Here is a 20,872-nt window from a genome sequence, read left to right as displayed (position 1 = left end):
GTGGCAGCCTATATAAAGGACGATGGACTTTCAGGGCCTCGTTGTAGAAACTATGACCTCCACCACACATTGTCTGGCATTAGCAGCATTTTGAAAACTTAGTACAAGCTTACATGACCCCCTTAAGTGGCACTCTGTTTACGGTCTCTCCTCCGAAATTAATTTGGAAGACAGAGCCTTTGATATATGGTTTCTTATCCTTAGGGTATCTTTCAAATTGTTCTAGTATAGACAGGTAGATTTCTCTTTAATGGTAATAATCTCTTCTGCCATATCTGCAACTTTACACTTTCTCCTTTCCCTGCCAAACATTATATTTTTATATCTTTCTCCCCCTCCACTCATTGCTGTCTTTTGCTATAAACCTAGAGAAGAGCAGTGCGTAGCAACCATGATGCATCCTGAATGCTACCGTCTTGAAATTTCCTGTACCAATCAGTTCATTACTTTTGCATTCAGCATCACTGATGTTTCCTATACTGTTACTTCTCTTATTGTTGTGACAAAGTTCATGGCAAAAGCGTTTAAGGAAGGAAGAGTATATTTTGGTACACAGTTTGAGGGTATACTCCAGAACTTAGTAGGTGCAAAATGATAGTTATTAGCTATCTTCTTCTGGATGTCTAATGAAGTAGAACTCTCTGCTACAGTTCTACTACCTGAAGGAGATGCCTAACTCATCACTTCTGATGGGGAGAGCCTGTCTGAATGGCTCAGGTTCTTAGGTCTCTATCCTTGTCTATATGAGCCTCAATCTTGCCCCCAAAGTCCTCCCAAGGCCCTGGAAAGCCCATCCTTCTGTTCCCTGGCATCTGGTGCACCTTGCCAGGGGTCTTTACTTTACTAGTTTGGTGGTCCTGCCTTGGAGAACTCAGACCTGGAAGAAATGTTTTGTCTAATTGGCCTGGGCAGGGCAGCTGATAAGGCAGAGAGAGGTTGTATCTGGTAGAATAGCATCAACTATCAGGAGGGACCCTTCTGCTCCCAAGCTTTCCTCTCCCCTGACCTTGTCTCAGCTCAAGCTGGCCAGGCATGGCAGAGCTAGATTAGGCAGACACTGGCTAAAGTGGCTCTGAGGAGGTTAAGATGATGCCCATGATAAGAAGAAAGTAAACATGACCTCAGTAGTCTGCTGAGGTCTGATAAGGGACCCAGGAGAAGAGGGGACAAGTGTATCCCTTTGATTACTGAGTTTTCTTTTCCAGGTGCCAATTTGCCTATCTCTAAAGCTTGTTTTTTAAATCAAGTTCAATAAAATTAAGTTATCAAATGCATGGAGCTTTGTGTTTTGATTGCCAGATACATCTAAGCAAAGACTTGGAAGGCAGTGGTGGTCCCGTGAGTGAGGACTCTGTTGTGAGTGGATTGGCTTATTCTCCACTGTCCACTCTTAAATTCTTCTTTTCAGGTCACCTGAGAGAGGCACTTAGAACCTTCCCTACTTCCAAAGAAGATGGCATGGACCCCTCTGGGGTCTTCAGTGGGGGAATGAAGCCATGAACTGTTTTAGGACTGCACTCATGGTTCTATCTTTTATATTCTGTTACAACAGAACCCAATGCTTGCTCGTTCTCCAAGACATGTTCCTTCTCTTCCTCCCTGTAGCACACTGGGCAGGGAAGATGACAGCAGGAACCTAACAGTCTCAGGGACTATCCAGCATAGATGGACCCTCCTAAGTACACTGGTTGGAGTCTGCAGATGCCAGGTGGCTTCTCCAGGAAGGTTGATTTCCTTGGGCACAGGCCAATGGATGCAAAGCCTGGAAATATGGGTAATAAGTGATTGTATGGCTGACCATGCTATTAGCATGCATGTCCCTTATTATGCCAATACAGAGAAGGAAGAGATTTTTATCCTGCTTGTCAAGCTGTAGACACCAGCCCTCTTGGGAGCTCCAGGTAATGGAAAGCAGGGTCACTGAAGCTACATTCCAGAGGGTGGGGAGCAACTCCAATGGCCTGCAATTCCTCAGGGAGGTTCTTCCTGCACAGGCCAGGTTGACTGCCACACCAGCACAGGTTTTTCTCCGCAGATGATCAGTCATGTAGATATTACTTATCAGACCCATGGAGCGTCTCACAAGGAATACAGCCACTGGTATGATTTATTAATAACCACTGTTCCTGTTCTCAGCACTTCCTTTAATCAATTCATCCAGTTCTGTAAATATTTAAACCAGGCCTTGAGTCAGGCAGCATTGACGAGCTGAGGCTTGAGAACTGACTGGACTTGGGAAGCAAGCCGAAGCACGCGAGGCTGGGGAGGATGGTAACCTGAAGTTAGGGGCGCTCTACTCACACATGACACCGTCCCTCTCTCTTTTCCCTTCTCCTTCTGTCTTCCCTCCCTCATAAGCAAACAGAGCCCTGAGGAGCACACTGCCGAATTCTGAGCTGATGTTTCCCAGTGGAGTTCCTAAGAAGGCATAGACCCCTGGGCTGCAGATCTCTGCAGAGCCACCGAGAGGAAGGAAAATCTCCACAGAGCCAGAGGACCAGGTTGGGAAGGGTGACCAGAATGTGAATCCCCTCAGGCCAGGCCAGGCTCTTGACTTTAAGGTCAGCGCAAACATGGTGTCTGCCTTGCTACCCTCACCTCAGCACGTGCAGCAGGAACATGCTTTCTCTGCATTTGAAGGCTTTGGCCCCTCCAAACATTGCTCTAACCAAATCCCCAAACCATGGTCCCAGCCTTTGTCACCTTGGTGACTCAGACACTACCACCCCGGACCCATTCCATGCTTTCCCCCTGCACTCTGAAGTGCCTTCCTGTTAACTTCTGTACTCAAGCCTTCCTCTGTCCTCCCCAGAAGCTCTCACAATGTCTTCTCACTGTTTCTAGGCTGTCTCAGTTTTCCCCTCTCCTTTACGTTCAAGTGGGTGGCTTGTGTGTCAAGCCATCTACCAATGCTCCACAGGTCGTGGGTCTTTCTGGCCTGAATGAGAAACTCAGTGTGAAACGCTCCCAAGCCTGCCGAGCCTTGTCCCTCTTCCAGGACTCCACAGCTAGCCAAGGTCACACACTGAAGTGCTGCCCCTCCCCACCTCGATGAGTAGCTACTTTCTAAACTCAGTTTCCTCCTGAGCTCTCCCCTTCCCTTGCAGCCCCCTTTACTGAATCAACTCAGATATAATCATCTTGGCCTGGGCAACAACCTACAGGCCTACCCATTGGCCAAGGAAATGCTCTGCTTGGATCATGAATTCTCCCACTAACAACTGACATTTTACTGTCTGCAGATGTGCAAACTGAGGTCTTCAGAGGCTGCAGCAGTGGTTGGAGGCTGGCAAGCACCACAGCCTAAGTTTCTTAGTTTGCCTGGCCTCATACCTAAGCACCAACCCCATCATGACAGTATTGAGGTCCCTAGACTCAGGCCTAACAGTCTTGTCCTCTCTCCAAATGCAGTTTTGATCTGGTGGCTCACAGAATAAACCCCATTCCTGCCCTAGAGCATGAGTCATAATATATCCAACACGATCACATATCTACCAACACAACCAGCTGCTCAGCTAACAACTGCTGAGCTGTCTCATGACACATGCACCCGGAATGCTGAGGCCACCCATCCCCACATCTGCTCAAACTAAACTTCTAGGCAAATGGTTTAGAATCCACATTTCCAGGCTGCTGAGATGACTGCAATATGGTTACTGCCCTGGGCTGCTGACCCTCCATTCCAGGTATGGCTCCTCCATGTGGTCCTTCAGATCCCTCCACAAAAGTCACCGTTGTCACTTCACCTTTAACATACATGTGATACTGCTGTCTGGTCAGCTAGCTGCTGCTCCCTGGGGGCACAGGAATGTTGTGTTCACCTCTACACCTGGAACTGGCAGGAGGTTGCTTTTCAGTCCAAGCAATGATGGGGCCTGAGTAGCACTTGCCTGGAGAAGAGGGAGGTAGGCTGGGGGGGGGGGGACCAGAAACATTGAGGAGTGATCCAGCATGCTCCTGAGGAGCTTTATGTGTATTGTGTGTGTGTGTGTGTGTGTGTGTGTGTGTGTGTGAGAGAGAGAGAGAGAGAGAGAGAGAGAGAGAGAGAGGGATTGGAGAAACTTCGACATACTAGATTATAGATTATACAGGAGGTGCTCAATAATAATTGCTATAATAGTTGCAACAGTTGCAGTTCACATGGGCTTAGCCATTACATGCTATGCACAGGTCTTGATTTTCTACACGAATTATTTATTTTTTACACGTCTCTTCACTACTTCCACTTTACATATGTGTAAACTGAGGTCTGCAGAGGCTGAGACAGTTGCCTGAAGTCACAGTATAGGCAGGTAATGCATTCTGCTCTGGAACCCATAATTGCTGCCTTCGGGGCCAGTTTACTAACTTCTCAGGACACTGCTGTGGGCCTCTATGACGCCTTTCAGGAAGCCTGTGCAAGGACAAAGAAGGGACTGTGAGGGGAATTGTGATAACTCTTAGTGTGGATGGAAGGGGTGGCGCGTGTTCAGGAGAGATGGCACACACTCTAGAGGCCGTGAGGGAAGGCTGAAGCATGCGGGATGGACAGGCCCATCAAAAGCCTCTGGCTTCTTGTTGGATGATATAGCAAGAATGGCCATATAGAAATACGCACCTCCTTGGGTGAGGTGAGCAGGAAGAAGATGGGGGGGGTTAAGGGGTTTAGGACCTATACGGGGCAACACTATATGCAGACATGCATATATACACATACACATGTATGTATACACACACACACACGTGTGTTTTAAAAGAACATGGTGACATCTTTCTGAAATACTCCTTGTAAGGATAGGAAGAAGGGTTAGCCATGCCCACGGCTAAGGGCATGGCTCAGGTCGGGTGGAAGAAGGAATCAGAGTGGGAGGTTCCACAGGTGCCAGCAAGGGAGTCTGAGCTCAGGCTGAGCTTGCGGGTGGGTTGCTTGGACTAGTGGGAAGCCATCCTGGATTGTGACAAAAGGCAAAGAGGTGTCAACGGGTGGGGGCAGGGGTCTCACAGCAGTGACAAGGCCCTCACTTGGAGGTTCCAGAAGCACACGTGTCCCCACAGTCCTCTGCACGCAGGCCTCGCTGGCCCCCTTCTCGGGGCTGTTGCATGCCCCGAGCCGGGGTAGCCTGGCACAGACTGTGCTGGGCACTCCACATGCTGCCACTTGGTCTGGCGAGGGAGCATGAGGTGTCCTAGTCACACTAGCTCCGGCCCAGCTTTCCCGAGAGGGAGACAGGGGAGGCATGGCTTCCTGTCTGTCTGAGATGGGAGAAGGAACCGTGACAATGTGTGGCCAGGGCTGGGGCGGGGTGGCTGAAGGTTGGTGAGCATAGGTGCCTGTGACTGCCAGGGCGGAAGCCAGGTGGTGACAACTGTCATGTTGGCCCTGTCCTCTCAGACTGCACTTTCTACACTCGGGTCCCAACAGCACCTTCACTGGGTGTCACATGCTGTCTCCAGATTGTTCAGATGGCTTAGCTTGAGTTCCTAGGGCTACTCCTTAGATCCACTCTCTTCTGTCTACACTGTCTCATGGATTTAAATGTCATCCATGTGCAGTTCAACGCTGAACTTGAGATCAAGTGTCATACTGTCCCGACAGTTCCAGTAGCACAAGCTGGGCGTTAAATTGTCTTTTCCTGTCCTGGCACCTGTTACTCTCATGGCCTCCCCATATCAGTCAATAGGAACCCCATTCTTGGGGCCACCATCCCCCCTCAGTCACTGCTGACCATCCTCTCCTGCCTCCCAACACTCTGCAATCATCCCTTGCAGCCAGGGAGTTTTCAAAGAGAGGAGTTAGAACAAGGTGCTCAATGGAAACCCTGCAGGAAGCCACCATCACTGGCTCATGAGGGTCCTAGGGACTCAGCCTCACGACTTTATAGCCCTTCTCAGATCCCAGCCCCCGCCATGATGTCCTCTGTAGGTACTGCCATGCAGGGTCCTGTGCCCTCCCCTGATACCATTAGGCTTTCCTCAGTGTCTCAGCTCCCTCATTTTTCATGTCTCCCATAACTGCCTTTCTTCTGAGGTCAACAATATAACATGCAAACTCCTTACCTCTCTCATCTCCCCCTTTTAGTGTCACTGAAACATTAATTGTCACACTTGGGACTGATTCTGGGATGACCTCCTCCCCCCGGCGTATTTCAAATCTCTCAGAGGCTCAACCCCCTCATATAAAATGACAGCATTTGCGTATAACTTACACGATTCTCCTAGACACTCTCACGCTTTCCTAGATAACTCATAGAACCTGATACAATGCAGATGCTATGTCAGTAGTCATTATACCACTTCATTTAGGAGACAATGCTAAGATAAAGTTTGTACCTATTCAATGCAGTTATTTCTCTCAATTTGCAGTCAGCTGTATCTGAGGATACAGCACCCGTAAATATGGAGGGACACATATGTTTAAATGCTATTATGGGACGCAAGGAAAGCAAGACTTGGAACATTACAGGAAACATAAACTCTACAAAAGGGGGAAAAAATCACCAGGCCCAAACAGAAGATTTCACAGTGTGGCTTTGGTGTCTTAGATTTCCTACAGAACAAGGTCTGTGAGGGATATATCCCACCCACCCACCCACAGGCCATGTGTGTGAAGGGTGGAATGGAACTGTGATACTGTATGGATTCAAAGTATTTATGTAAATTATACCAAAGCATTTTAAGTGAAAGCTGCTTGGAAGGCAGCTGGATCCCTCGGGATGTCTAAAACAACCATGAACAGATCACTCATTGGGTAGATGTTTGAATTTTTCCTGTGATAAGCACCATACATGGCTGCATTCACAACTAAAAAGAGACCAGTCTCCATCTGTGGGAGGCACTAGGCAGGTGACAGGCTAAGATCACATATGTCAGGACAGGACATAGCCAGCAGACTTGGGCTGGAGGAAGCCTGGGGCTGGCCTACCTATCGACCTTCCAAGGACCACAGTTAGGGGTTGCCAGTTGTACAAATCTCCCCATAGGTGAGTCCTGGATGTGCCTGGGTTTCCTTCAGCCTGTAGAAGGGCTCAGTGTGGGCCAACAATCACTTACCTGTGGTGTCTGATGCTAAGGAATTCTTCTGAGAATGCTCCAAGATACCTTTCAAATTGTGTTTCGCAGAAGCTCTGCCCAAATTCTCTTGGATCCCTTTTCGGATCTTCATGCTCCCTCCCTCCCAGTGGGCTTCAAATTAGACACAGTTCATTCCCAGGGGGATTCTCAGGGCAGCTGCTAGAGCCTGTTTTACCCTGAATGGGAGGGTTAGGAGTGCCTGGGAATTTATGTCATCCTCAGCAGGTAACCCTGGTCAAGCTGAGTTCCCTGGGGCTTATGCAAAGACCTCCTTTTATGGCTTGGGTCCCATTCCTCCTCTTGAATCTGTCCTATTCCCCGACCCCCTTCACTTCTCCACCAGCCAGGGAACCTCTTTAATGAAAACTGCCTGTGAGTCATTTATTCGGGTCTACTTTAGAGAACCTCACTGGAAACACTCAGTAACTTTCAGGAGCTTCGGAAAGGCTCGAGGTAGCCCAGCCGCAGCAGCCACTGACCCATCAGCCCTCTGGACCACATGTGCGGGGCTGGGTGCCCTCCAGCAAGCCTGCGGGTCTGACTGCAGCTGTGTAAGTGCAGCAGGAGGAGAGCAGAAACACAAGTGATTTATGGAAGTCGATGAGATTTTAAAGCAGGCTGGGGAAACAGCAAGACAAATCTCAGAGCTGAATTGATTTAAAGGGTAAGTATTGAGGTCGAAAGATTGATTGGGGGAGAGGGATGAGGTAATGGAAGGGCACTGGGGGGAGGGGGCCAATGGGATGTTTTATAAACTTAATGCGATTTGTAGCCAAGGTTGAGGGGCTGTGCTGGGGTCCTGTGCTGTCCCAGGAGTGGGCTGCAGTAGATAATTTATTGCACAGTGGCTCTGAGTGCCTCTACTTTTTTTTTTTTTTTTTTAAATCTGTTAGTGTTCTGTCTGGGCTCTGTTTGGACATCTGTTCTGTTCTTCTCTGGGTCCTTCATCTTCCCAAGGTCTAGAGACCTAGCCTGGCCCTCATACTTCAAGGTAACAATGTGTAAACACATTTTCTAACCCCATCAATGGAAATCTTAAACTTTTAAAATAGTAATGAGATAGCTTGGGGAATTCTGGCAACTTTTCATAAAGATTGTTTTAAAGATTTAAAGAGTCAATATAAAAGATTACATTCTTAAAAGCTAGCCTCATTGGCTCAGCTGGCCTGTTTTTTTTTTTTTTTTTTTTTTTTTTTGCTAGGTTCCGAGGCCAGGGGATCCTTAGACTTCTTCGTCTTACTTCCGTGTATGTGCACCCCAAGGTTCAACTTCATACAGTTGTCATTTCCATTTATTCAGTACTTGAATTTAGAGGTTTTCTAGAGTTCAGCACTGGGAGACTCTGGGGGAAGGGCTAGGCAGGGGGTAAATACCTGCTGTTATCTTGGCACACACAGGGGGGACAAGGCAGCCCGAGGGAGCAGGAAGGCTGTAGCTGAGGCTGAGACAGAATGAGCAGATGAAGCAAGGAAGCTGTGCACAGGGAGGGCCAGGGAGTGAAGAGAATGGTCCAGAGGGAGAATGAATAGACACGGGTGGGGGAGGGGAAGAGGTAAGAAGAGGGTCTATAACCCAGTACATCTGGTTGGCTCCTAGGATCTTAACCTTGATCTTGGGGAAACCATTCCTGAGCGCCCATCAGGATCCTCAGCTGGACTTGTAACCACAACCTCTATCCACATTGCAGAAGTCAGGGGCCAGTGAGGTTGGTGATGATGCATGTGTAATTGGAGACAGAACAAACAGGAGCCTAGAAACATGGAACTACAGTCTTCTAGTATTTTCTAGCTTGGTAGTTCAATGGAGGAGCCCTGAGCTTCCATTCAGAGAAAGAAGCAAATTGCTAATCCTAGTCACTTCCTAGACTGGCAAGCATGGAGGGAAAACTGCCCACATGCACTCAGAGAGCAGTGGTATACTTAGCACTGATGCTCTGCTCTGCAGGCCGAGCCTCTTGAAGCTTCTTTCCCCTCTTCTGAACCCTTCTGAACCTTGTCTGGGAACTGCCAACCCAGGGGCCATCAGTGCTGATTGCTTCATCCCCAATCTACCCATTCACCGAATGCCAACAGTTGCTGCGTCAATGTGATTCAATATCAATTATAAATTTCATTTTCTGCCTGCCTACAAGCCATTAGCTTAGATCAATACAGACTCTACCCTTGGCTAAGCAATCACCGAGGTTGCTGATGATTTCAGCAGACGTAGAGCATGTCCCAAGCTGCCTGGGTCAGGGAGTCAAGGCAGCAGCATCCTGGACCAGGCCTGAGCCAATTCAGGTCTATCTTGTAAATCACTACTGTCCTTTTCAAACAAAGTCATGGCCAATGCTCAGGTTGTTTGGGGCCGACCCGGTATTCTTCTGGTCCTCGTCTGACAGTACTTATGCCCTGAGTGTCTAATAACATTACAGACATTGGTATCTTTTGTGCAGGAGAGAAACCTGTTTGTCAGATTGTCTGATTTATCTTGGAAAGAGAGCAAGAGGAGGGAGGGGCTTGAGTCTCAAGTGCCTGTCTCCTGGACACAACAGCCTTCCTTCCCTCTTGGTACATGGGCCTTGGACAGCAGCAGTCCAAAGGCCATGAGCAAGGGAACAGATTGGAGTAGATATCCTTAGCCTATGCTCCAAATACTCTGGTTCTTAGAGACTGTGCATGTGTTATGGCCAGTTGGTTAGTTGCTACCAGCCCTGCAGGTGGCACCCAGGACAGTGTCCAGATGTAGAGGAACCTGGTTGGATGAGGCCAAGGCTGAGGGCTCTAGGTAACTGTGCACTGAGAGTGGCCTCCTTCGACTCCTTCATTGTTTGTGCCCAGTGCATGGGAAGCACCACAGTCCCTCTAAAGTAATGGTGGGAGAGGTGGCCTGGCCTTTGGAATCTTGTTATCCAGGAGTGCACAGAGTTGATGTGGGGCCTAGCAGGCATGGACAGGGAACGCCTATTCCCAGGACATAGAGGGCATGAGTGAAGTCACTTCCTGAAATATGCCAGCTCCCCAGTCATGTAAGTTCTTCGAGCGTCAACAGTGGGTATTACTATCATTGTACGCATAGAAAGTGCTGGAACTTTCAGATATATATCCAACCCCAAATGCAGGTAGGAGGTGAAGGCCCCTAACTCTGTAACATCTAAGGTTAAATTCAGGATTCTTCCATATCACCAGGCCTGCCTGCACAGGGCATACATTGTAGCCATGGCCAACACTGCTAGAATCTGCCCCTCATCACCACCTGGGGAAGCAGTGGCCAATCTTAACACTGATTCTTACTAACCCGTGGCTCTGTGGGCATGAGCCCATCTGAGAGGGCCAGGTCGGAGTGGAGTGTGAGACCTCACCTAGCCTTTTGGTTCCTGCACTGGTGATGGTATCCTGAGCCCCTGTGGGAGGGAGCAGGCCCTTGGTTGGTTTCAATTGACAGCTACTGAGAGACTGCTCCCCCCACCAGTCACAGACACAGCTGACTGTTCCCCCTACCACTCACAGACACAGCTGAATTTGGGAGGAACCTGCTTGGCCTTCAAAGTCCTGGATTTAAGCTCAAGATGTTCTGAGTTCTCTGACCCTGAGTGTTTAGCTCCAATTGCTTTCTCCTTATATTACTGCTGGCGACAGGAGTGAAATCAGAGATGTGCGTGTGAATGGAAAGCTCATGTACCCCCAGCACATAACAAACCTCCACGTTTTTCTCACTTTCCATAAAGAGAAAAGAAAGATGATGTAGGTGTAGTGAGGCATGTGTTGATTCTGTTCATGCAAAATTTAAAGTTGCTAAAGAAGATCATTCCATGGTGATAAAAATCTAAAAGAAAAGTCACCCTGGGAGGATACAGGAGGGGACTTCCTGGAGTTGAGGAAAATGTGCTGTGTGTTGATCTGGATGGTAGACACAGGAGAGACATTCAAGACAGACATTTTACTGTGTATCAGTGTCTCTTCATCCTCAGGGAATGGGTCTAAGATCCCCCCAGAGGATGCATCAGAACACCAATACTACTGAATTCTATAGAGGCCCTGTTTTCTCCTATGTGTACAGATATTTACGATAAAGTTAGTAACATCTACCTTCTCACATGGCTTTCCTCTGACACACTAATGTGTTTAACATCACCACTCCCACGTCTTGGAGTCATTATTAAACAAAATAAGGATTGCATAAATACAAGCATTGCATCACCATGGTTACAAATCTAGCATCCAAGGTGTCTTCTGAGTGACTAATGGAGACAGAGTACATACAGTTGGACACCCCAGACAGAGGGATGATTCATGTCCCACATGGGACCCAATGAGAAGATGTGAGATTGTTTCATGCCACAGTAGATGACAGAAGTTACAGTTGAAATCAGAAAAACAATACACAAGTTAAAATGTTAGAATGTGTCAATTCTTACTTCTGTTTTTTGTTTTGTTTTGTCCTTTAAGACAAAGTTTCTGTGTGTAGCCCTGGCTGTCCAGGTTGGCCTTGAATTCACAGAGATCCATATACTTTTGCACACCAAGTGCTGGGACTAAAGGTGTGCACTACCATGCCTAACTAACAACTTCCAAACTTTTTTTTTTTTTTTTTTTTTTTTTGAGACAGGGTTTCTCTGTATTGTTTTGAGCCTGTTCTGGGACTTGCTCTGTAGACCAGCCAGGCTAGTTTTGAACTCACAGAGATTCCTCTGCTTCTGCTTCCCAAGCTCTAGGATTAAAGGCATGAACCACAAATGCCCAGCTTACTTCTTTTTAAAATTTAGTTTGGAACATGGTTGATCACAGATAACTGAAAACACAGAGAAAAGAGAGCCATGTATGGAAGTTATATCTCAGAAGAAAAAAAGTAGAAATAGACAAAACCTCTAAACAACAGTTTACATACACATCTATTTACAATGTTCTTTATGGTTGCTATCATTCAAATCCCTCGAATTGGGAGCTTTTATCTTCTCTAATTGGACTCCCTGGGCTTGTCCTGATATGAACACTTCTGTAACTTCATATTAGTTCTGGAAGGCACATTTAGGAAACAGTGTTTCCTCTATGTGAGGTAGACATCTGGGCAGCAGCAGAAGACATAAGCTTGGGCACATCTGTCACAGGGCAGAATTAGCCATCAGCAGTAGTGTCAAGGAGGAGACCTGTGGGCTTCCTTCTTTCCTTTAGGATCCTGACTGTGAGGTCTCTACACTTGACTGAACTCTGGCCTGTATCCTGTGTCCTACTTAGCTGTGTCAACTTGACTCAGCATAGAGTCACCTGAGAGGAAAGCCTTTACTGAAGAATTTGCCTTGATCAGATTGGCCTGTGGGCAAATCTGTGAGGATAGTTAGGTCCTTACTAACTGTTGAGGAGGTCCTAGCTCACCGTGGGTTGTCCCAACCCTAGGTAGGCCCTGGGTTATAGAAGAAGGCATATATCTGAGCATGAACAAGTCAGAGTGAGCTACCAAACAGTATTCCTTCATGGTTTCCTCTGCACCCCTTGACTGTGAGTGAGCTTCCCATTTAGAGGTAACCCACATGGAATAGCAAGCATCTGTGCCCTTAGGTTCCTGCCTTGAGCTCCTCCACAGCTCTCACATACCCCTTCCTTGGTACAGCTTAGGAAACTCTCTGCTGTTTTCTAGCCCCTCTCTGAGATACAGCCAAAGCCAGATGCCACATCACCTATGTGATATAATTTCTTTGTGGCTCTACTCTCAGGCCATAAATGTGATCTCTCCTAGAAACCCGAAGTGTATTGGGCATAGGCAACAGCGGGTCATCATAGGCATATTCTGCGAAGGCACTCCACTCTGAACTAAGCAACCAGAGGGGGCTGTGAATCCCCATGATGTCCTCAGAACAGAAACCTCCAGGATTCTGAACAGTTCCCTAGTCAGCTGGGATGAGTCAGCTGGCTTCTAGGTGATGGTTCCTAGGCAACATCTCAAGTAATCCCACAAGCCTTGGGCATGACTCCAGAGCCTGCATTCCTCATCTATATCCTTACCCCTAGAGGAAGCTACTTTTTATCTTTGTATAGTCCTGTGATGTACAACAATAGCTTGGTCACATGTACTTGTGGTACCATATTGTTAGAAAGATGAAACATTTTTCAAAGCTAGTGACATAGTAAAGGTTATGTAAAACATATTGCTCATGAGTTTTTGGTGATGCTAATATTAACAAACCAATTTTGTGTGTTACTTGTATACTTAGTACCTATATTTTTCTAAACTTATTTTTTCTAAACAGTTGACTGGGGACTAGAGAACATTTGCTACTCTTGCAGAAGACCTGGGTTCCGTTCCCAGCATAAACATGGCAGCTCACAAACGCTTGTCATTACAATTCCAAGAGACCCAGCACCCTTTTCTGGCCTCTGAGGGCACTGCACACCTGCATTGTACACAATATTTTGTAAATCAGGTAGAAGTCAGTGACATTAATGAGCCCATCCAGTATAGGCTGATGTGTGTGACTGTGTTAGTTTTTGGGTGTGACCTAGCCTTTAATGGCCAACTCATCTCTCTAGCCCTGTCCATTAGTTTTTAAGATAAAGTCTAGAGTATACTAAAACCAGAAAAAAAGCTAATATAAAAGGGTACAAAGAATGTTTTGGTACACTTTTAGAATGTATTTGTGTTTAAAGCTGTCAAAAAAAATGGCAAAAAGTTAAATTAAAAAAATTTACAAAGTAAAAATATCATGACAAGCCAAAGTTAATTTACATTAAAGAAGGAAAAACGTTTTTTCATTTAAATCTAGTGTTCAGTGTCATCCTGGGCTTCTACACTCACTCTGCAATCACTCACTGACTCACCCAGGGCAACTTCTAGTCATAACTGTCTCCATGTACAGTAAGTGCTCTGAACAGCTGTAGACATTTGTTTTTCACACTATATTTTATTGTGGTGTATATGAGTACTGTATTGCAATTGCCTTCAATCATATGTAAAATGTTACATAACGTTGTAGCCCAGGAGAAGTAGGCTGAGCCATGCCGCTTAGGTATGTGATGTTGGCATCACCTAACAGTGCATTTCTTAGAATGTTTCCCTGTCACAGGGGACACATGACTATAGTTTTTTCCCCCTAGTGGTTAGCACATTTTTAGATAGTGTTGATTTATTGACATGTCTTGCTTTTTCTTTTCTAAGTGCTATCTATTGACTTTTTAACTGTGGAAGAGGAACTTCCCTGACCCCCACCCCACACACACACCCTCCTCATTGCGCCCATACAGTCATGTTGCAAGTTGCACTAGATCAATATATACAACTTCTAGCATCGCTGCCCTGTGATTGGCAGTCTCCTCCCAGCTCTGTATTACACCATCACTGCTTTTCTCCTTTTTTGGATATCACTCTTTGTTTTCCTGGAGTTGATCTTGTTTTTACCGTTGTTTAGTTCTCCTTTAGGTCTTGTTTTCCCAGTCTTAAACACTGTATCAGTTGCCTACATTCAATGTTTGTTTAAAGACTGCAGGCTCTTTCTTCAACTTCATTACCTTTTTTTTTTTTTTTTTTTTTTTTTTTTTTATAACTATAGCCTGAGGCCTGCAGGGCGATTTACAGAGGTCTATAAACAGTTTGGGTTAAGGACAAGCAAAAGGATTTAACACTAGACAAACATGAATGCCAGCCCCACCATGTTTGCTCAGGACACACCATTTTCCTCTACCTTTCAAAACGACAGCAAAGGGCACTTCATTTTACTTGTAGCCATAAGAATTAAAGAATTACAACAAAAATGCCTGCATCTTTGCAGAATTTAACAAATATAAGTGTACTGTCTTGTGGGGAAAAGTCCTAAGGACAAATCCACAGAAAAGACTTTTCTCCCACCCACCAGCTCCCTCTTACCACCCCGCAGTAGCCTGGCTGTCTACTCATGAGGCTCCTGGGAAGTTAGCCACAGCTAATGCAGCCTCACTCACCTGTTTCTTCTGAAGAAAGGAGCTGCAAGTTTACTCTGAACACTTCCAAACAAAGGCAGAAGTTCCAAAGGGAAAGTACTTGAAGGATTGGTGATGCCATATAAAACTTGAAGTGTCAAATTAAAAAACAACCTTTAATATACAACTAAAGGGCAGCTGTAGACTGGTAAATATTTGTAGCGCACACAGTCAAGGGTAAAGACGGATTTTCCTTAGAACCTCAATGAGTTAAAGCAGAGACAAGTTTGAAGCCCCCTAAGCCAATGTCTCCTCATGACTGACAGACTGATTCATTTAAAAATATATTCGGAGCGCTTACCAGGCACTGAGGGCATAATGTTGTTCGAAAAGAAAACTGGTCTCCACCCCCATGAAGCTTATAGCCCAGTGCAGGCGACATGTTTAAAAGTCACTCTCAGAAATATGTAACTCCCAACCGGAAGGAAAGGCCGAAGAGCAAAGGTGACCTGGGCTTGGGGCAGGGACCCAGACTGGAGTAGGGTGGGGCAGGATTGCCCCGTGGGAGGGGCTGAAGGCTGGGGGGGGGTGAACAGCTCTCAGAGGAGTGTGCTTATGTGTGAATGTGCTGTTAGAGGAAGTCCAGAGGGAACTCATGGAACACAGAAATGGGGAGAAGGTCAGCGACTCTGGGACTAGTGTGTGAGAGGTGGCTGGCCATGAGGGACACTCAGAGCCATTGTAAGAAGTGTGCTGAATGATTCTTAGTTGGAGGGAGGGGGAGACAACTGGGTATAATTTATGTTTTGGATGATGGCTTTGGCCAGGTTAGAGGCTCTGATGACTCCAGAAGACTTGGCCTGAGACGAGCGGACTATGCAGAGAACAGAGTGCTCTGGGAGGCACACTGCAGACCTGAGCAGTGGGGCAGGCCATAGCAGTAGCTACTAATGTGGAATGGTGTTCATGGGCCCCAAGGAAGCCACATCAAGACGGGCAAAAGCCATCAAGACAAGCCCCATGACAGCGGAATTGTAGAGACACAGTAATCCTCGTAGAAGGGCCCAGCACTGCAGGTTAACTAGTACTCATCATGGTGCAAGCTAAAGAACGGACATGGAGGACACAGGGGTGGAGAGCGTAATTAATGATGGGTGCGAGGGTACAGCCTGGTCCCCGAGGTTCCTCCTGAGTGTCCAGAGCCACCCCTGTAACTCCGAGGGGGAGGGGCCCTCCCTTGTGTTTTATTTTTCAGTCTTGAAAAGCAATGGAAGCAGGGCAGTGGGGATGCACGCCTGTAATCCCAGCGCTCGGGAGGTAGAGGCAGGTGGATCTCTATGAGTTCAAGGCCAGCCTGGTCTACAGAGTGAGTTCCAGGACAGCTAGGACTGTTACACAAAGAAACCCTATTTTGAGCCCCCCCCCCAGCTCCCTCCTCTAAATTGCATTCTATCTGTGTCAAACAGTACACAGAGTTGTGCCCCTCGGTGGAGGGTTAGAAAATGCAACCTGTTTTTTTTCTGTGAAAGCTGGCAGGGCCAGGGCAAGCTGTGTCTCCCTTTCCCTGGGAGCAGAGCAGTACTGGGAACATGGGTCAGTGGGAAACATGCCCACTGGGCACAGGGTATCAGGAAATACACTGATTCCCACCCCACTCCCCCACCCCCCGCCGCCCTGGGAGCTTAGATACAGGTGGGAACTAAGTGAGCAAGGACAGCACCACCTGCTTTCACCGGTGTGCGTGTGCGTGGTGCGTTCGTACGTGCCTGTGTGCGTGGGTCTGCCTGCCCGTCCGCCTGCCTGCCTGCCTGCCTGCCTACCTACTCTGCCTGTCCACCTGCCTCATCTGCCTGTAAGGTTTTGGAAGATGAACCCACCCAGGTAAGGTCAGTTGACCTGCTTCATGCTGTGGTTTGGCTATGCTTTCTATCAAAGCAAGTGGCGAAGCCCAGTTTCTCAATGCGACAATTCTAAGAGGTGATGGTTTAGGAGATAATGGTCACTGAGGCTATGTCATAATGAAGAGATCAAAGTACTTCCCAGAGAGGGGGTTAGTTATGGCGAGAACGGGTTATGATGCGCCTAGCACGTCCCAGCAGGCTCCTTCACATATCCCGATTCTTTCTACACATGATCACTCCAGTCTTCTGCTGTTAGCCATGATGCCTCACTGGGAGCCTAGAATATGTTAGGACCATGTTCTTAGACTTCCAAACTGTAAGCCAAAAAGTCTTTTTAAAACTGTTTCCTTTAAAATGTACTTATCTTTATTTTTTTATTTTTCTTAGTGTGTGTAGAGGTTTGAGTATGACTTTTATTGCTTCTTCCTTTCTGCCCGTGTGCATTTGGGGAATTGAACTCGGATCGTCAGTCTTGGCAGCAAGTGTCTTCACCTGCTGAGCTACCTTGTCATACCTGCTTCTCTTCATTACGAACTACACAGTCTTAGGTATTCTGTTATAGCAATAGACTAAGACAGTTCTACAGTTAGGTAACTGACAGAGAGGCTTTTGGGAAATTCTTAATCCTGATACCTTCTACCCCTATCCCTACAAAGAGATGATAAAGACACCCTTCATGATCATGGTCACCTTTATCTGCGCCTTCGGGGTTGAAACTTGTCAAAACATTAGCAGCTAAAGTGGCTTCTGAGAAGCAACCCTAGAAGCCCAGGTATCAACAAACAGCCCAGAGGAGCTGCTTTCCAGCCAGACCCCCAAAGCCCTCTGAGCCTGTTGTCCAGGTATGAGCTTCTTAACTTTCCTATAGAGGAACCCTGATCTTTTCCACGTGAAACAACACTTGGGCGTATTTCCACATAGGTGTGGCCTGAAAGAGTCTATCTAGACAGCGGCTGGACAGCAGGGCTAGGTGTTTGTGTTGTGAAGGCTCTTAGGTGGTCACACAGATCCCATCCTAGTGCTGAACGTTTCAAATAGGGGTGAATTTTGATGACCAAAATTCTTCCATCTGCCAGAGCCCAATTTCTCTGAGGCACATGGATGTGTATTTCCTAACAGGCTACATGTCTAACTTGGTTCACACACACACACACACACACACACACACACACACACACTCGCACATGCACACATATACATACACACCACACATGTGACACTGGGGAAATACATGTACTGCTCCCCACTCCAGCAGTACGCTCAGCCTCCCTCTGCCATCCTGCCCCTGCTCAGTTCCCTGTCATTCCTCAGTTTACAGATCAAGAATCATAGCCCACTCTGGCCACCTCCTGGCTCCCTGTGCACAGAAACCCCAGTGTAACCCATGCTCTCAGAAAGTCTTTCTCAGGATTTATGGTCAGACAGATCTGTAGGCAACCAATTCCCATATTAGTGCCTGAAAAACTGCACTAGAAGCTTAAATCATCACATGCCCAGTAGAGAGGACTCCTCAATCTTGGCACTTCTGGCGTTTGAGATCAGATAATTCCGAGTGCTAGGCACTGTGGGTGTTTAGGAGCATCCTTGGGCACTACCTACAGGATGTCAGTAACACCTTTGGTTAGAATGATCAACATTTCCTAATATTCCTGAAGGGAGAAAGGGCTGCTGTTAATGGGAGATGGCTCAGTGGGTAAAGTGCTGGTCATCCCTAACACCACACACAAAGCTGGCCACAGTGGTGTGTGTCTGTGGGCCGAGGGTGAGGCAAAGAGACAGGTCCCTGATCAGCCAGTCTAGCCAAATCAGTGAGCTCTGGGTTCAGCGAGAGACCCTGTCTCAAAGAATAAAATGAAGGACAATAGAAGGCACCTGAAGCTGACCTCTGACCTCCATAGGTCTGTGCACGTACACATGCACACACACACAGACACGCATGTATGCATATGCGTACACACACACAGTAATGAAGTTTGGGATTTCACACACAGGACCCTTTGCCGAATGAAGCACTGGTCTCATTCCAGACCAACAAGATTCTAGAAAAGGTTGAACATGAGCATGTAGACCATGGAAATAACCCAGTAGTTGTACTCAGAGCATGAAAATGGGAAAAATGGGTGGGGTGAGATTAACTTTAATAATGTGCTTTTTTAACCCACCAAAAGTATTGTCACTGCAATATGTTATCCAATAATTGTTAACAGAGTCATTTTAAGCCTGTGTGTACCTTCTTCTTTGGACCAGTATATGCCAAGTACTCATTAGCTTCGTGTGACTAGTGGCTGTGTCTTCAGACAGAAGAACAGGGAGAGAAATGGCTTGCTTAGAGGGATCTGGCCTGGCTCACCCCTGGCCATCTTTAGATTATGCCTCCACCTCTCAGTAGAGCCAGGCAAGTCTATCCTTTGCTTACTAGTGGCTACCACATTATACTCCTTTCCAACAACCCACAGAGAAGTCTGGATGCCACTGAACACACTGGAAAGTCACCCAAGTGCCTTCAATGTGCTAATGAAATGAGGCATCCCTGAGGAGGTACAGGGTTCCCCAGTCCCTCCACCCTCGCACACAGCTGCCTCCTAGGAGCACTCCCATGCCCCACCCATCTCCAAAGACCCATCTTGATCCCCTGTGCTTAGAAGGCAGACTGTCGCCAAGCACTGGCCATCTGAAAAAGTGGCTTCATTTCTTCAAAGACAGCTGTTTTCATCAGATGCAACCTCACTCCTGGCCAAGAAGTTGCTGTCTGGGGGAAATGCTTGTCTCTTTTCCTGTCTAGTGGTTGGGTCTTGAGGCTATTCTGCTGGGACCCATGCTGATGGCTGAGTCCTGAACTAGAGATTACTATCTCTTGTTTTATTGGATTTTTAGTGTCTGCTCTAACCCCGCCCCACCACACCCCACCGCCTTTCCAGCAGTGCATTTCACAGCTCCACCGGTCTGGCATAAAGGTAGGCATGAGACACACTCCACTTCTGCCCCCCCTGCTGGCTGGGGGTAGGGATGGGGGCTGCTCTCAGCGGGCTGGCCTCAGACTTGAACAGAACTCTGCAGAAGCCTGGGTGTTGCTAACCCTGCTAGGGTCATTTCAACTTTTACTGTGAGTGAAAAGCCAAGTTTTCCCCCAGTTGTCACCTGTTTACCTATAACGGCAGAGGGGTTGTAAAACATAAAACCTTAGGCTGGAGGTGCTCACCACCTACACACTTAAAATAGCTACTGCCCTGTGCTGTCTCAGGTCTGATCCCCCCATAGTCCCCACCCCAACCCCAATCTCACCAGAACTGCAGGCACATAGGCTCACAGCAGCCACTCACTGTACAGGTGTCACAGCCCGGACACCTTCCCCACCTGTAACCTGGCAGGACAGCTCCTTCAGTGTCCCAGCATTTGCCAGGGAATACACGCTGTGTGCCTAGAAATCCGCAGGAATTTGTACTTACCCCTCCTGGCCTGTCTGATCTTTGGGCTCAGCATGCTGCAGCCGCCTGGCCACAATTGCTGGGCCGATCATGCTGCCATCCGCTTTGCTTTTCTCTTCTTGGCAAGTGGCCCTTCATGCCTAGCTCTTTGGAGCCCCCGAGGCCACTGGCGTCACCCCCTCGGCTCCCTCTCCTGGCTCCAGCTTGCCTTGGACTACATAAATCCTGATGCATTATTTATCCATTCCAGAATTAATTTCCATCCAAGTGGACCATTAAAGCCACAGCGATGTTTACTGATCAATCACTGGCCAGGGCGGGGCCCGCCTGGCTATCGTGTTCGCTGGGGCTACCCATTCCTGTAGGAGGAGGCGGGGTCTTGGGCTTCAGGGCGGGCAGGTGGGTGGGGCCATCTGAATCCCAGTGGAGATTGCAGCTGGCTGGAAGTCCCCAGGTCCTGGAGAGCTGGTGCGCCAGCCAGCCAGCCACCAAGAAAGTAGAGGACACACATAACACCATTGTTGGCCGGGCTAGCACGTACTGCTAAGTAGAGATCTTCACGCGAGGGAGTGGCGAGAACCCTCCAAACCCAGCTGGAAGGGACAGGCGTCTCAGCTCACTGCTTTCTTGG

General features: G+C 47.6%; 1 protein-coding gene across 1 annotated transcript in view; it reads right to left on the bottom strand.

Moving 5' to 3' along the window:
- The window catches only part of LOC127235349 (rho GTPase-activating protein 22-like), a 50,521-nt gene extending 29,939 nt beyond the window's left edge, over positions 1 to 20,582 (bottom strand). The window contains exons 1-2 of the mRNA XM_051202597.1: positions 20,263 to 20,582; positions 7,030 to 7,226 (exon numbers count right to left, since the gene is read on the bottom strand). Of these exons, the coding sequence (XP_051058554.1) occupies positions 7,030 to 7,141 (112 nt within the window). The 5' untranslated portion in view covers positions 7,142 to 7,226; positions 20,263 to 20,582. The remainder of the gene's footprint in view (positions 1 to 7,029; positions 7,227 to 20,262) is intronic.
- Between the last annotated feature and the right edge of the window lie 290 nt (positions 20,583 to 20,872).

This window comes from Phodopus roborovskii, unplaced genomic scaffold, assembly GCF_943737965.1.
Source record: "Phodopus roborovskii unplaced genomic scaffold, PHOROB, whole genome shotgun sequence".
Classification (NCBI taxonomy): Eukaryota; Metazoa; Chordata; class Mammalia; order Rodentia; family Cricetidae; genus Phodopus; species Phodopus roborovskii.
Note: the sequence above shows the minus strand (reverse complement) of the source record. Positions and strands in the feature narration are given on the sequence as shown.